The 14,838-nt window shown below is 44.4% G+C and overlaps 1 protein-coding gene across 3 annotated transcripts in view; it reads right to left on the minus strand.

The window, feature by feature from the left end:
* The window catches only part of znf385c (zinc finger protein 385C), a 165,002-nt gene that overhangs the window by 54,817 nt on the left and 95,347 nt on the right, over positions 1-14,838 (minus strand). The window contains exon 1 of one of the 3 annotated variants that reach the window (XM_080487172.1): positions 9,193-9,598. The exons of the other annotated variants lie outside the window; for them this stretch is intronic. Within the exon in view, the coding sequence (XP_080343298.1) occupies positions 9,193-9,202 (10 nt within the window). The 5' untranslated portion in view covers positions 9,203-9,598. Of the gene's footprint in view, positions 1-9,192; positions 9,599-14,838 lie in introns of those variants that run through there. 3 annotated transcript variants of the gene reach the window in all.

Consider the following 14,838-nt stretch of genomic DNA (forward strand, 5'->3'; position numbering starts at 1 on the left):
TTATTACCAGATATGATCCAAGGCCTGCTTCTGATGTGCAAAAATTGGAATTGCAACAATTCCACCATCACTGAAGAGATGGGATATGAGTCAGTGGTGAGCAGTGGTGGAATCAAGGGACTGACGCCTTCTCATCGCTGGCTCAGATCTTCCACTTCCACTTCGGAATGGGCTGATTGCATAGAACCAATGTCCAATGTTACACTGAAGAATAAAAAAAAAAAAAAGAATACCCATTTCTTTATTAACAGATGAAATGCTCAAATAAAGGTCCAACGGTCAGAAAGCGACATGGCCCAGAGCATATTTATCACAGACGGCCTTCAGTCGCATTCTGAACACTTTAGAAAGGGTCTCCATGAGGCGCTGACATTTCAACATCAAAGGCCAATCGATATATTTGTCGTGTTAGAGCGGAGGACAGAAGTGCAGCATTTGTCGAGATCTTAGACTCGAGTCAAACACCGGCAGAACTAATCTCTCCTTGCTTTGCTGAAAAACAAATCCACTCTGCGGACCTAATCAATCCGTTCAGGCGGCTTCTCTTCGAAATGCATATATACGTGCACATACACACATCCAAATGAGGCGCTTTGATGATTAGCTTGTCCCACTTAATCACGTCCTATTAAAAGACACCTGCGAGGTTGCCGCCGTCTCGTGTGATTATGTGTAATCATAGAAATGTCACATCTGAATGACAAACAGCGCGAGGGGACGGCTCCAAACACGACGAGCTGCATATTCCCACCGTCAAATTATAGGCTATTCTCGTACATAAGGAAAACTACTCATCTAAGTCTCGCAAATACATTAAAAGAAAGCCATCCGTGCAAGACCGACAAATAGAATCTTTTGCACATAGTGTTTTGCATATGCTGAGCAGTATAAATACACAGAAGCAGCCACACTGGGCTCGGGGAGGAGGGTGGCAGGCGTATCTGCTGTGGATAAAAGAACCCGCTTATCAGCTTCCTCATGGAGGAGCTGGGAATGAAGGCATTTACTCAAATGAAAGAGGCAGCTTTTGGAGATAAGCCGAGAGAGACGGAGCCCAACTAAGCTTTTCAGATTGGACCGGGCCTGCAGAGAGAACAGAGGACGACAAGAAAGAAGCAAAAAAATTAAATAAAATAAAAATTTAAGAGACGGAGAGGAAGGACGGCGGGACTTGTGGATGATTGATGAGTGGATTGTTGATGAAGTGACGGGAGGAGGGCGAGCAATCTTTTTTTTGTGTCGTGCTGACGTGTGTGTGTGCGGAGAAGAAGCGTGTGGCTTTTGTTTGAGATGGAAGTGCTTACATAAGGAGTATTTAGAGGCTGTGGGTGTGAAAACTATTGTGTTGACCCGAGCACTTAGTCTGCGCGGGTGTGCATGCTCCATACACCTTCTGTCTCCTCCTGAGCTCGGAGCTGGCCCCGTCTGCGCGGGGAGCTGGCAATGTCGTCTCCGCTGCGCCGGGCCGGGAGCCGCGCTGGAATAACCCACTTCAAAGAAACCCATTGTCAGACACTAATGTGGCGAACGACAGCCAGCGCCGCAAAAAAACCAGCACACACCGAGACTGGATCGTCCCTCCCAGTGTCTCTGAGGTGGGGGAGGAAGGAAAGACAGGAGTGTTGTTGGGGGGGGGGGGGGGGGGTGTAGAGCGAGAGGTTTGTTCACAAACACACTGCTGTGCCAACATTAATCATGTAGACTCTCATAAAATCATTAGAGATGATCATTCCCAGTCAGGCTCGCTCCACAATGGCTCCGCACTGACGAAAAGAAGCAAGAATGCCAATTTCTGTCAGGGAAGCGAGCCAGACACAGACACACACACACACACACACACACACACACACACACACACACACACACACACACACACACACACACACACACACACACACACACACACACACACACACACACACACACACACACACACACACACACACACATTCACCTTTGTAGAGCAAAACAGCAGCAGACAGCTGAACCGAACAGCAGGCGTCAGAGGACTCGAGGTGTTCTTATGTGTAAAGCTGGTACATATTCTACATGTTTTATATACAATTATGTTTCCGCCTCCAAAGACACCCACAGCTTCCACAAACCCACGCTGCATTCACATTAACCCAGTTGCGTGTGTGTACTCCTGTCCTGTTTGTATCCTGATTATAAAACAAATTTTTAGTCCTGACTGAATTTTAAGAGATTTCTAAAACGGATGTTGTATTTATTTGCATTCATCAAGGAGTGCCTTTTCTGCATGAAATACTTATTTGAGATATACTGTATATACTAACACGAGCAGTGTAAGTTAGGACACGCCTTCTCATTCAGTGTTTTCGCTCGACTTATCTACATTGTAGATTCTCACTGAAGACCTCAAAACTATCACTGACAACTCTCTTTGCCTTGTCAGGGTTCATATGTGAAATATCTCGTCTTCGCGATGTGGTTGGACCCTCAGTTGTGTCGGAACAGGACATTGAGTTTAAACACGCTTCCAGGCCGTGTGAGCAAGAAGGAAAGTGCTGCCAGATGACCTGGCCTCCACAGTCACCTGACCTAAACCAGTCCAGATGGTTTGAGAGGAGATGGACCGCAGAGGGAAGGTAAAAGGTCCAACAAGGGCTCAGGCTCTCTGGAGGTCCCTCAAGACGGTCAGGAAACCATTTCAGGTGATGAAATCATGAAGATGATCCAGAAAAAGGCGAGAGTGTGAAAAGCAGTAATCAAAGCTACTGGCTACTTTGAAGAATCTAAAATATAAAACACGTTCTGAGTTTTTTCACAGTCTTTCGTTTACTACATATTTCCGTATGTGTTCATCTATAGTTTTGATGCCTCCAGTAAGAATCTACAATGTAAATATGAAAGAAAATAAAGAAAAACACTGAATGAGAAGGTTTGTCCAAACGTGTGTGTGTGTGTGTGTGTGTGTGTGTGTGTGTGTGTGTGTGTGTGTGTGTGTGTGTGTGTGTGTGTGTGTGTGTGTGCGCCTAGCTGAAAGTGCAAACCATATATTTTGGTAATTGCTTGATTGATTTATGTCTATTCATTTGTTGTTTGGATGTTGCAGTTTGTTGTGCCTGAAAATAGTGAAAGATTTTCAGTGAATTTACAAAAAAACTGATTTAATTAAAGTATAAGCTATTAAAAAAAAAAAAAGAATCTAGTTTTTTAGCCACATACTTCAGTTGTGTATTTACATACATAAATTATGGATTAAGACTGTGTGCCTTTCAATTGATTGTTTTTAATTGCTGTTTGCTCACAGGCTCTGTAATGTGCATTTTGTCAAGCGTTTCTGTATTTGCACAGCACCAGTGTATCGACTACCCTCCTCAGTAATGATCCAGACAGTGGAGGTGTCATGATATGTTGTCTTTTAAAGGTGAAGGGAGCGTCCAGCACAGACGGCCATTAGAGCGGGATCACTGCGTCTTCTATTTACACTTGCAGCCATTTACATACGAGCTGCAATCCATTATGTGCATTGGACCCTGGAGTACTCCAGATCGGTGGTCAGAGCCGCAGGTTCTGATGGCTGGAGCTGACTGTAAAATCAATGGCCTTTGTTACTTTCACAACTGCTGCTTGGAGAGCTGGTGTAGTTATTACAGACAGTCTGGTTTGATGTCCTAGAAATACACTCGAGACGGAGAGAGAGAACCGGGAGCCAAGAGAGGTGTTCCATCTTCTTTCCCTTTATCCTTCTCTCTGGTTTCTTGTTTCCTCTTCCTGTCTACTGTCTTTTTCACCCCCAAGTGTCATGTCTCGTCCGCCAGGCTGTTACTCTTAAAGGACTTGTGCTGTTCTCTCACCTATTTAAGTCAAGGTCAGGACATGAAGTGGACTCGTCACTGCCTCACCTGCTGAGGAAACGTCATGCTAACAAACACGTGCAGCAGCTGGGAGGTTCACACGTCCCTGTTTCCCCTTCAAGCCCCCCCCCCATCTTTAACCCTAGCACCCAGGGAATTGGAGGCTAAGTGGTGAGGTTTTGGTGCAGAGAGCAGCGTGGGACCATTTCTCATGTTGTCAGAGCTCCCGCTGGGGCTCGCATATGCCCACAGCTCTCAGCATCCAGGAGCCATCGCTCTAGCAGCCGGGCCAATCAAACCTATGCTGTCACTTCAGTGAAATGACTCAAACTGTCACAGGGAGACATTTCTCCCCAGGAGGGGAGTCAAGGCCAGAGAGAGAGAGAGAGAGACAGAGGTAGACACAAGCAATGCATTTAAATGGTGTACATGAAAAAGGAGATGCATGTATTTCGTGTCACACTGCAAATCACATGCTTCAGCATCAATAACCTCAGCTACAAATCGCTCATGACGGTGTGTTTATGGAGTGAGAAGTGGACCTCACAAAAACATGGATGTCGGGCAGACCAATATGAAATGGTATATTCATTAAGTCGTGATATCTGCCGCCTGCTGCTCTCTAACCTGCCTGAAATTCACCTGCAGGTCCATGTAGACATATATAATTACTGTTCCAGCTACTGTCCACCCACTCATCGTGTCTGAGGACCCATCTGAATATCACTCATGCACAAAGACCTGCTTTAGACATGAAACACATTTACATACAAATACGACATTTCACTTTGATTGATGACGTGCCACTTTTCACCCAGCTACATTTTCTCTTTCAGCAGGTGCAAAAAAGAAATTCTTTGCTGTTGTTATTGTATACACGATTGTCTACACCTAACACGGCTTTACCCATCAGACGTAGTAATATACGTGTCACTGTTGCAGCATGAATCAACATGTAGGGAATTTCTTCCATTAATTAGCATTTTCTTTTCTTAGTTTACACTGGAAGTAAAGCACTGCAGCTCTATAACATTAAATATATTCTTCCACTCACATTAACCACAACACTTTAGTTATAAATGCATTATGTTAGGACGCGTTCACACCGGCACTGTTTGATCCCAGAGTTGGTTTCAGGGAAAGTCGTTGTTTACGCAGGTGTGAACGCTCACCCGGACTCTGGTCCGGATCAAAGAAATTAACTTTGGTCCACTTAAAAACGCGAGTCTCAGTTCTCTTGCAAGTGAACTAAGGTCCAGTTCACGGAGAGTGTGAACACGTCAGGGACTGTCAGCAGACTTTACAGTGGACGGAGCGAGGGGACGTGACGTAGAGCACAATGCATTCTGGGTAGTAAACAAACAAAGCTAACAGAATCGGAAGAAACAGACGCAGAAAGAAGAAGTTGGAAAATAGCTTGTGGGCAGAACTGGGGTAGTGAGGAAGAAGTAGTGAGGAAGACGCTCATTGATTTATAGTCTGAAGATTGTATATCACTGTTGTTCATGGCTACCCGTTAGCAACGAGCTGGCCAAAGTGGTGGGATTTTCGTTTTGGGTGATAGCGCCCCCAAACGAGCAGCTGTTGTAATTACATGACATTGTCCCGGCGGTTTGTTCCGCTCTCAAACATGCAGTACGAAAGAAAACCAAAACAAATGAGGGTATTAAAAGTCCCGGACTATCCTGGTGTGAAAGCACCCTTAGTAGAGGTTAATGCAGCATGGATCAATAAGTTTATGCCTCACATGGCTCTTTGTTCTTATTGTCAAACCTGAGCTTCAATCTAGGATATTTATGGAAGCACTAAAATATGGAAACATGTTTTTTTAATGCAGTCCAGCAGCTGTAAACAAACTTTACTGTGGAAAATGTGATTCATCTTGAAGGGCAACACAGAAAATAATCCATCAGAGTGTAATGTTCTTATTTTACCTCAGCGGCTTCAAAAGACCAAGGTACGTGTTAACACACTGTACTAGGAGTAGAAAGGTGTGACTCACTTTGAGACACTGGTGTTTTATCACAAAAACGACTCCTGGTTGATGGTATACAACCGAGTTTCCATGAATAGAATCCATCTTTAAACTCACACCTCATAGACTGATCTCTACTGGGAACGATAAAACAAGACAAAGATTAGTGACTACAGCAAGACCGAAAAAAATAAAAAAAGTATGAGGAGAGACAGTTTTGGAGTAATGACACATCCCATTGTTCCTGTTACCTGGAAGCCATGGCAGCCTGGCACATTAAAGTGAAAAAGCACCACCGACAGACATTGACTACTGCATAAAAGAAGGATAGAAGTTTCCTCCAACGGGACAGCATATAAAACGCAATAAGATGAAAAACAGTAAATATGGAATGATAAAGTGTTTGTGGTGGAACTACACACACCTTTTGTGTACGCAGTATGTAAGTATGTAGAGGACGCAGAGATCGTGAAAAACTAAAAAAAACAAAAAAAAAAAACAATCAGTTTAACAGCAGATTTGTCTTTCAAGGTGAGGCGTTTGTTGAGCTAATCGAGGGGGTTATTTGTCATTGCCTGCGCCTGTGTGTGTGTGTGTGTGTGTGTGTGTGTGTGTGTGTGTGTGTGTGTGTGTGTGTGTGTGTGTGTAACAAAGTAGGCAGAGGTGGGCTGAACAGGAGCTGGAAAGCTGCCACCTTCATCCCTCTGGTCCTTGAGGGATGAAAGAAAAGACAGCAGGCTTGAGAGATCCATCGATCATAATGTCTCATTGCCTCGTGCTTTGCTTTGACACGCGCACACACACACACACACACACACACACACACACACACACACACACACACACACACACACACACACACACACACACACACACACACACACACACACACACACACACACACACACACACACACACACACACACACACACACACGCGCTCACTCACACGCGCTCACTCACACACACACACACACACAGTCCAGACAGAAGCCAACAGCTGTGGTAACTGAAAAAGCACAGGCGCTCAGCTAAACACACTGGAGGAAGAGTGTGTTCGTTTAAGGAGGCTTGATGGTTTGATGATGGTGCAGACGTGTAGCTGGTGGGAAGTGGACCAAAGCTCTCAGTCCAACCACGCTGCCTTTTCATTAACCTCCTCATTCACACCCCCGCCACCTGTATCGCCACATGAAACAGAAGTGTTACTGCTCGCTGTTGCTTGGGAACCCCTCCAGCCTTTACGCATTAAACCTGGAAGCGAGGGGAAGTGGACACACACCACAAGGTCAAGGAACGGCAGCAGGACTCAAAATCTTGGCGTCAAACCACATCAACGACGCCACAGCCAATGAATAAGGTCGCTTTTGTGAAATCACTTGACTTATAAATATCCTGCAGGTCTGCTTCCAGGGTGCGGCCTGACCTCGCTCAGTGGTCACAGACAGTAATCCTACCCCCATGTAATTACCCCTGATCAAGCTTGGGAACCTGTTTAGCGCAGATTAGCCTTGCTTCCCATGCATTCCCACCCACCCACTCCCCCACCTCAGATGCTGCAGATAAAATAAGTGGTGGGAGAAGAGGAATGACTCCCACTCCCAAAGGGGCAGGCCTCTAATCAGGACTCCCACAGCCACGCAACCTGTCCCCTGCTTAAGTGGTCAGCGGGGGGTGCTGTGGACGGATGGGTCCCACCTCCCCCCAACCCCCACCACCCACCTCCACGACAACGCGGAGAAGGAACGCAGCTCAACAACATGACAAACAATAACAGCCACCATACAGGCTGTTATCTGGGACTGAGAAGAGGCCGCAACAGTGGCGGGGCTCCCGTGCCACGCCCCCAAAGGGCCTTTAAGATGACATAATGGTGAAGTCAGTACAAGACGAGGGTCTAAGTAGTTAAAGGCCTCCAAGTGACAAGAGAGCAGCTCTTTATGAGCTAAAAGGGCACGAGGGAAAGAGGAAGCGGTTCCGTCTCACAGGAGGATTTGGCATCCCATGTGCATCGGTCTCTCCTGCCGGGGGGATTAAGAGCTTGTATTTGGGAGGAGAAGTAAATATCTGGAGAAATGCTAATGTGGCATCCATTTGCATGAGTCATTTGCCCGTGCACCGAAGCCATTTTAGGAGCAACCGAGATCTCAAAGCGCCACGCGATTTCCCTCATGGCAAAATCCATCACCTTCCAGAGGTACAGTATGTTGGTGTGTCCGCGTGTAAATGAGCCTATTTTCCTCTGGATGTTAAGGTAATTCCATCTTTTTCAAATCCTCATTGCGTTTTGCTTTATCTTCATTCATCTGTGAAATGAAGGAAAGGCCTTAAAAAGTCCTTCCATCCAGAAAAGCTGCGAGTCGCTGGTGGCGGTGAAGAACAGAGGACTGAGCCGTGGACATGAATCAGTGTTTCAGGTGCAGTTCACCAGCCGAGCAGTGCGGATCGATTGGTTATCCCTCAGCTCAGCTCACACAATAGAAAAGTACATCAATCTCTCAGACATAAAATGGACTTAATTATGCAAATTCAATGGATAAAAAAATAAATAAAAAAATTCTCAATTGTGGATTTACTGGGCCAGTATTTGCAAGAGGAGCTCTGTCAGCATGAACTGAAATCAGAAATCAACGTTTGATTTTATTTCTTAAGATCAGATCATTTAGGTAAAATCTCTTATATGAGAGTTCCCAGGAGGTGATCCTAAATGTCCATGAAAAACTACCAGTCTGATGTTCCTTATTGAAGCTTTACAAAGACTTCGAGCATTGCGACTTTTTAAGGAATATTTATCCGTTTATTTATTTATTTGGCTGATGTTTGACAGTTCAGATTTTCGCAGAGCCTGACATGAATCAGTGCGCTGTGGCTCCGCAACGCAAAAGGAAAAACAAATAGAGGGATTTGAAACTGTCGTGAAATTGACTTCTCCCGATATATGAGAGAACTTCCCCTGTGCGGATGAAGAGGACCGAGGAGGTGTCGGCCGCGGCGCACCGGGCAGGACGCGCTGCGCCGCGCGCTGGAGATCTATTGTCTTTAGCGCTTCATCGAACTTGACTGATGCTGTGACCTACACAGGCAGGCGAGTTACCACCATGTAGGCACAAGTATATGAGATAATGAATGAAATATGTGATTAAAAAAGTCATTTGAGTGGCCAGTTTGGTTACTGTTCAATGAAAACGCGTCATTTAATAATCCCGACTAACTTTCTATGTGAAAACGTCATTTGAAGGTGAGAAGAAGAAAACGACCATATAACAGTTCAGCTTTGTCTTGTACACATTGGATTCCGAGCAGACATGTTTGGTATGTGTCATTAATTTGTCATAAGGACTGCTTACTCAGCGCGGCCACGTTACGCGTCACCGGAGCGGAGCGCTCCGACACTTACCGATCAGCATCGCGCCTCCAGGACCGTATCCGCGAAACTCCAGCTCGGCGTGTCACCTTGCGTAGAAAAAAAAAAAAAAAAACTGGGGGGGATTTTACGCACTTTTATCCCCAGGAGAGAGGAGGAGAGTGACGGGGAGGGAGAGAGGAGGACGTACACGACACGCAGGTGCGAACCGGACGCGGTCCAGTATAGTTGCGCGTCGCCTCGAGATCCGCTGAAGCTGGACACTTCTTCCCTCTCTCGCGATTTTAAATGACAACTCGGTGTATCCTTTTCTTTTGTTGTCGCTTGAACCACCGTCCCCGAGAAATCTCAGCCTCCCCGACTGATGTGCGCTCTCCTCAGTTAAAATCCTGCTTCTCCTCCTGCGCCGCTGCGCCGCTGCTCCGCATGGCCTGAAGGAGGCGAGGAATGGGGCTGAGTCTCTCTCCCTCTCTCTCTCTCTCTCTCTCTCTCTCTCTCTCTCTCTCTCTCTCTCTCTCTCTCTCTCTCTCTCTCTCGCTCTCTCTCCTCCTCCTCCTCCTCCTCTCAGGACTGCACAGACTGGAGCTTAGCTCCCCCCCACCTCACCCACCTCCCGTCCTCATACCTGTACAACTTGGCAACATCATTGTCAGACTTGGAGCTTCTTGGGTCAGCACCCTGTAACGGGTATATGAGTCTCAATGTGTCCTGCCGGGCAACCCAGCGAGGAGGAAAAAGAAAAAGCAGCTGCGAACAAATGTTGGTGGCAGAAGCTTGACAGAGAACACCGTAAACACAGAGGTGGAGGAAAGTGTTTCCTCAGACAGGTTTCCATTCCTGCTCTCATAAGGGTGATTTGTGTCAAGGCGGTGCCAGTGTGTGTGTGTGTGTGTGTGTGTGTGTGTGTGTGTGTGTGTGTGTGTGTGTGTGTGTGTGTGTGTGGGTGTGTGTGTGTGTGTGAGAAAGCCACTGAAAGTGATGTTTTCTCACAGCCATCCCTCTTTCTGCTCCTCTTTTGTGTCTCTTCTTGTCGATGCATCATTTGGTGAAGCTGACACATATTCTGTGATTTGGAATTGGCTCGAAAGCACAGAGAGCCGGCTCGTATTAGATTTCTGTTTGTTCAAATGGTGTGTGTGTGTGTGTGTGTGTGTGTGTGTGTGTGTGTGTGTGTGTGTGTGTGTGTGTGTGTGTGTGTGTGTGTGTGTGTGTGTGTGGGTTGAAGAGCCCTGGCACAACGCTAAGCTGTCCTGGAGCCATGCCAAAGCACATCTCCCAGGGTGCTATCAGGAACTTAATTACAGCATTAAATTGCTCCCTCTCCACCTCTCCTGCGCTCTCAGTTCACTTCCTCTTCTTCCCCCTTTTCTCCCGCTTCCTGCGTTGTATCTATAAGCTCCCCTTGTCTCTCCTCCAACTCCAACTAATTGTGAAGCTACACCGCCCTCTCCGTCTTTTTCCCTCTCTTTATTCATTCTCCGCTACATGTCCTGATTTGGCAGAAATGGTTGGCGTCATGTGTAAATTGTCCCCGACGTCCACTGGGCAGGCGGATAATAATCCTCCCACGAGTCCATTCACACAATCTGATCACACATCACTAATTGATGCGTTTTGCTCTTTACCAGTCAGTTTGTCATGGCGTGGAGGGGGATGCTGTTGCACATCTCAAAGTGTGAGAGCGGAGCAGGTCAGCAGGGGAGGGCTCGCAGTGAGCCGATTGCTGATGAAGAGTTCCTCTTTAAAGCTGAAATATTGCCTCTGACAGGGTGTTACTGGGCCTGTGAGCTACCTTTCTCCTCTCATCCAGGTTTCTGTGCCTCGTCATTCACAGAGGCAGCGGCGTGCCCAGAAAGCCTACCTCAGGGGGGTGGGGCAGGGAGGAGGAGGAGGAGGAGGACACGGGGTGGTGGGGGGCAGCTGGCCTGTCCTGCTGCCTCATGCCAACCGTCGGCCCGCGGGCAGGCGTGCCGGAGCGGGGGCTAATTAGAAACACGGGATTGGCTCCACGCTGCACATCAGTCAGCCAAGACCATTTGTTCTGGCCTATTTGCTCTATATGTTGAGAGACGGACAAGAAAAACAATGTTGCACCTTTTAATAATCGCTAAATGCTTCCTGGACGGAAAACACGTTTTACTTGTGATTTCTTTCATGTCGGGGTTCACGCTCTCACCTACAGCGGCTAAAATTAGTGTTGAACACCACCATACCTCTCAGTAAATATATTTACCTTCACCAATGAACATTTGGGCGAAGGTTATACTTTTGTCTGCGTGTATGGATTTATTGCTTCATATGTATGTATGTATGTATGTATGTATGTATGCATGTATGTATGTATGTATGTATGTATGTGTGTGTGTGTGTGTGTGTGTGTGTGTGTGTGTGTGTGTGTGTGTGTGTGTGTGTGTGTGTGTGTGTGTGTGTGTGTGTGTATGTATGTATGTATGTATGTATGTATGTATGTATGTATGTATGTATGTATGTAACAAACTTTTTGTAAAAACTATTCACCCGAATTGCATGGAATTGTCGAGGATGGTTTGTTTTTATCCAAGGATGGCTCCATTCAATTTTGAGAGTGATCGGGTCAAAGGTCAAGGTCTCGGTCACAAAAAGGTCACAAATGTATTTATGTCATAACGTTTGTTGATTTTAATCCGATTGATGTCAAACTAAGACCAAAATGTTCCGTTTTCAATTCCCAATCCTCTGACGTCGTTACCCTGGTTAGAAGTTGGGGGTCAAAAGTCAAGGGAGTTTACACAGAAACTGTAAAACGTGTGTACATCAGTGCCAAACAGTGATAACATGAAGTAATTCAAACGGCCACGACAAACGATGGGAGGAGTGGTGTGGTGGATCAAATAACCTTGTAGTTGACAAGGAAACTCTCAGAGAGAAAAAGCTGCTAGACCGGCCCAATCACAATGAAATCTATCCTGGAGGGGCCAATCCCGACCATCCTCTCATGGGCCAATCACAGTCCACGATTCATCATCTTAAGTTGTTATCGTCACCACAAGAGGCGCTCTGTCTGATTTGTTAGTCTTCAGGTGCAAGGCGCTCAAAATGTCCAGATATAAAACCTGTTGACGTTACTTTAAATCCCTGAGATTAAAGTGGAGGAAAGTATATAGGAGAATGGTGAAGCCAGAATAGTTTAACAATTTCTATGCGGATTATATGGGCTGTTACCAACACCGGGGGAATTTTATGTCAATGTCACCTAGAGAAACATGTTTACTGAGAAAAATGGTGACGTCTTCATTACTTATTTTACCGGCTGTAACAGCAAGAAAACCCTGGGTTGAATTAATACTTATTTTCTGTGGAGTGGGAATGTTCTTCATGTGCGTGTTCTTTTCATTTTTGCCCACACAGTCCAAAAAGAAGGATTTTGAGTAAATTGGTGAAAATGGAATCGAGTGTGTGTGTGTGTGTGTGTGTGTGTGTGTGTGTGTGTGTGTGTGTGTGTGTGTGTGTGTGTGTGTGTGTGTGTGTGTGCGTGTTGGACAGGCCTCTTGTCCTCAGGTTTTAGGTTCATAGCCTCACGTGACGTCCAGTTGAAAAAAAAAGCTATTTAAGCATCATGAGGCATCTTGACTGTCCCTCATAAGAAATGACTTATTGATTACACGCACGTCTGAAATTCAGTTCAACATCATGCAGTTATTTTCTAAACAAATCTCCCCCAAGGTAAAAAAATAAATAAAAAAAGGGAAACACGCTATGACTTTATATTTTTCCGCATATTATTCAGAAAATACTGGCAGGACCAAGCTTGACATTTAAAACTAGTTTTTTGTTTTGTTTTTTTCCTTCAGATGTTCACATTTGCAAAAAAGTCAAGCACTGAATCAGAATTTCTCCTTGAAGCACTACAGTGTTCAACTTCAGCATAATTACTGATCACAATTAGCACTAAAATTGAAAAATGATGTGCAAGGTTGAAGATACATATAAAAAAAAACAACCAACAACTCTTAATTAAATGTGTCAAATTAAAATAACAGCTTCAGCCCACTGACCTTTTACACGGCGCTTTCAATAACTAATTAGATACTAATACATTGTTGACGTATTGATGACATTTTAACTGATGCTGTTGAATAACGTAGGAACAAACCTTGAATGAGAGCCGTAAACTTGTGCGAGTTGTTGGTTCTGGACAGTTTATATTATGGTTTTAATCCAATTAAAGTAATTTGATCGAAAAAATTAAAAAGCAATATGTGCCCATAAGGGACAATCGATCTTTATTTTTACAGTTTTCCAGTATTTAGTGGCTGTTATATGTTGTGATATGTAGATTTTACAATGGTGATGCATGTCTGATGTCCTGTGCAGCCCTGATTGTCAGGAGAAAAAGTCATTTAAAGGTACCAGCCAACCCAGTCTCATTTCAAATGGTGTAATATCTACATTTGTCCACAGTTCAAGGCGTATTTATTTCACAAACCGGCTCTGAAAGTGTAAAGCGTGTACGTTTCAGCTGCCTCTTCTTTTCCGGAGACTTCAGGTCACGTGACTGCCGAGTTCCTCCCGACAGGTAGACCAAACACGGTGGACATCCCTTCTGTTTTTAGTGAAAAAATACTATATTTGAAGTATTTTTAGGATCTATTTAGTTTATGCATACAATCTGTATTTTTTCATTTTGACATACATTTGATTTTTGCCGTTGCTACGGTGTCGCTGCAGCGAACAGGAAGGAAGTTGGTTGCGTCACGACTCTAAAAACTACAGTCGTACGTTTGACCACAAATACGCGTCTTTGCATTAAATAGCGACTTCTGTTGGATTTTCAAAACATAACTGAATCTTTTGGAAATGAACCAAACAGACCAAAGTATTTTAGCCACAATACAAACTACAGAAAGTGACATTATTTGTATTACATTTTACAAACTACTCTTAATACAATATGTGATTTATGTCATTTGTTTTGTAAATAACATAAAACAAATAAATTACTACATTCTTTTAAAGCAGGTTTGATTACATGACAAACTGTAATCTCAAATGACAAACTAATTTCAGTTTAATTTGTTTTCATATATCAAACTGGTAGTTTTATGTATTTTCTTTTCATGCATTTCATATTAGGCACCTTGTTTTAGCTCAGGGATTTTTGAGTATTCTAACTCAGGTACTTTAAATTGTGTTTTATCACTGACCCTGCATCAAAATTTCATTCTGCATCTTTGATGTAAATTGTCAGAGTGACAATAAAGTTATCATCCCTCTACTTTATTTTTATTCTGATGAGTGTATTCATACTGCTACAACAATACCTGTCTGAATGTATATATTTCACTACAACATTATGAAGTATCAACATAACAACACGGCAACATTGTAGCAACAACAGAAAAAAATGTAAATGAAAGCACGTTAAAACAAATAAAACTACAGATTGTACACATAAAGTGTTAAAATATAGCAAATACCACTGTGTATAGAAGGGATGTCGGCAATGTTTTTTCTTCTCGCTGGGATGTAACTCGACAGTCATGTGACCTGAAGTCTGCAGGAAAGACAAGGCGAATAAAACTTTATATTTGGCGAAATGGCAAAAAAAATTTTTTTTAGCTGTGGACAAAAACGTATTAGGTATTGCACAAATTGGAGTGGGACCGGGTTGTAACTTGCTGCAGAGTTTTTTTCTTCTGG

Source organism: Lipophrys pholis (genome assembly GCF_963383615.2).
Source record: "Lipophrys pholis genome assembly, chromosome: 19".
In the NCBI taxonomy this organism is placed as follows: domain Eukaryota; kingdom Metazoa; phylum Chordata; class Actinopteri; order Blenniiformes; family Blenniidae; genus Lipophrys; species Lipophrys pholis.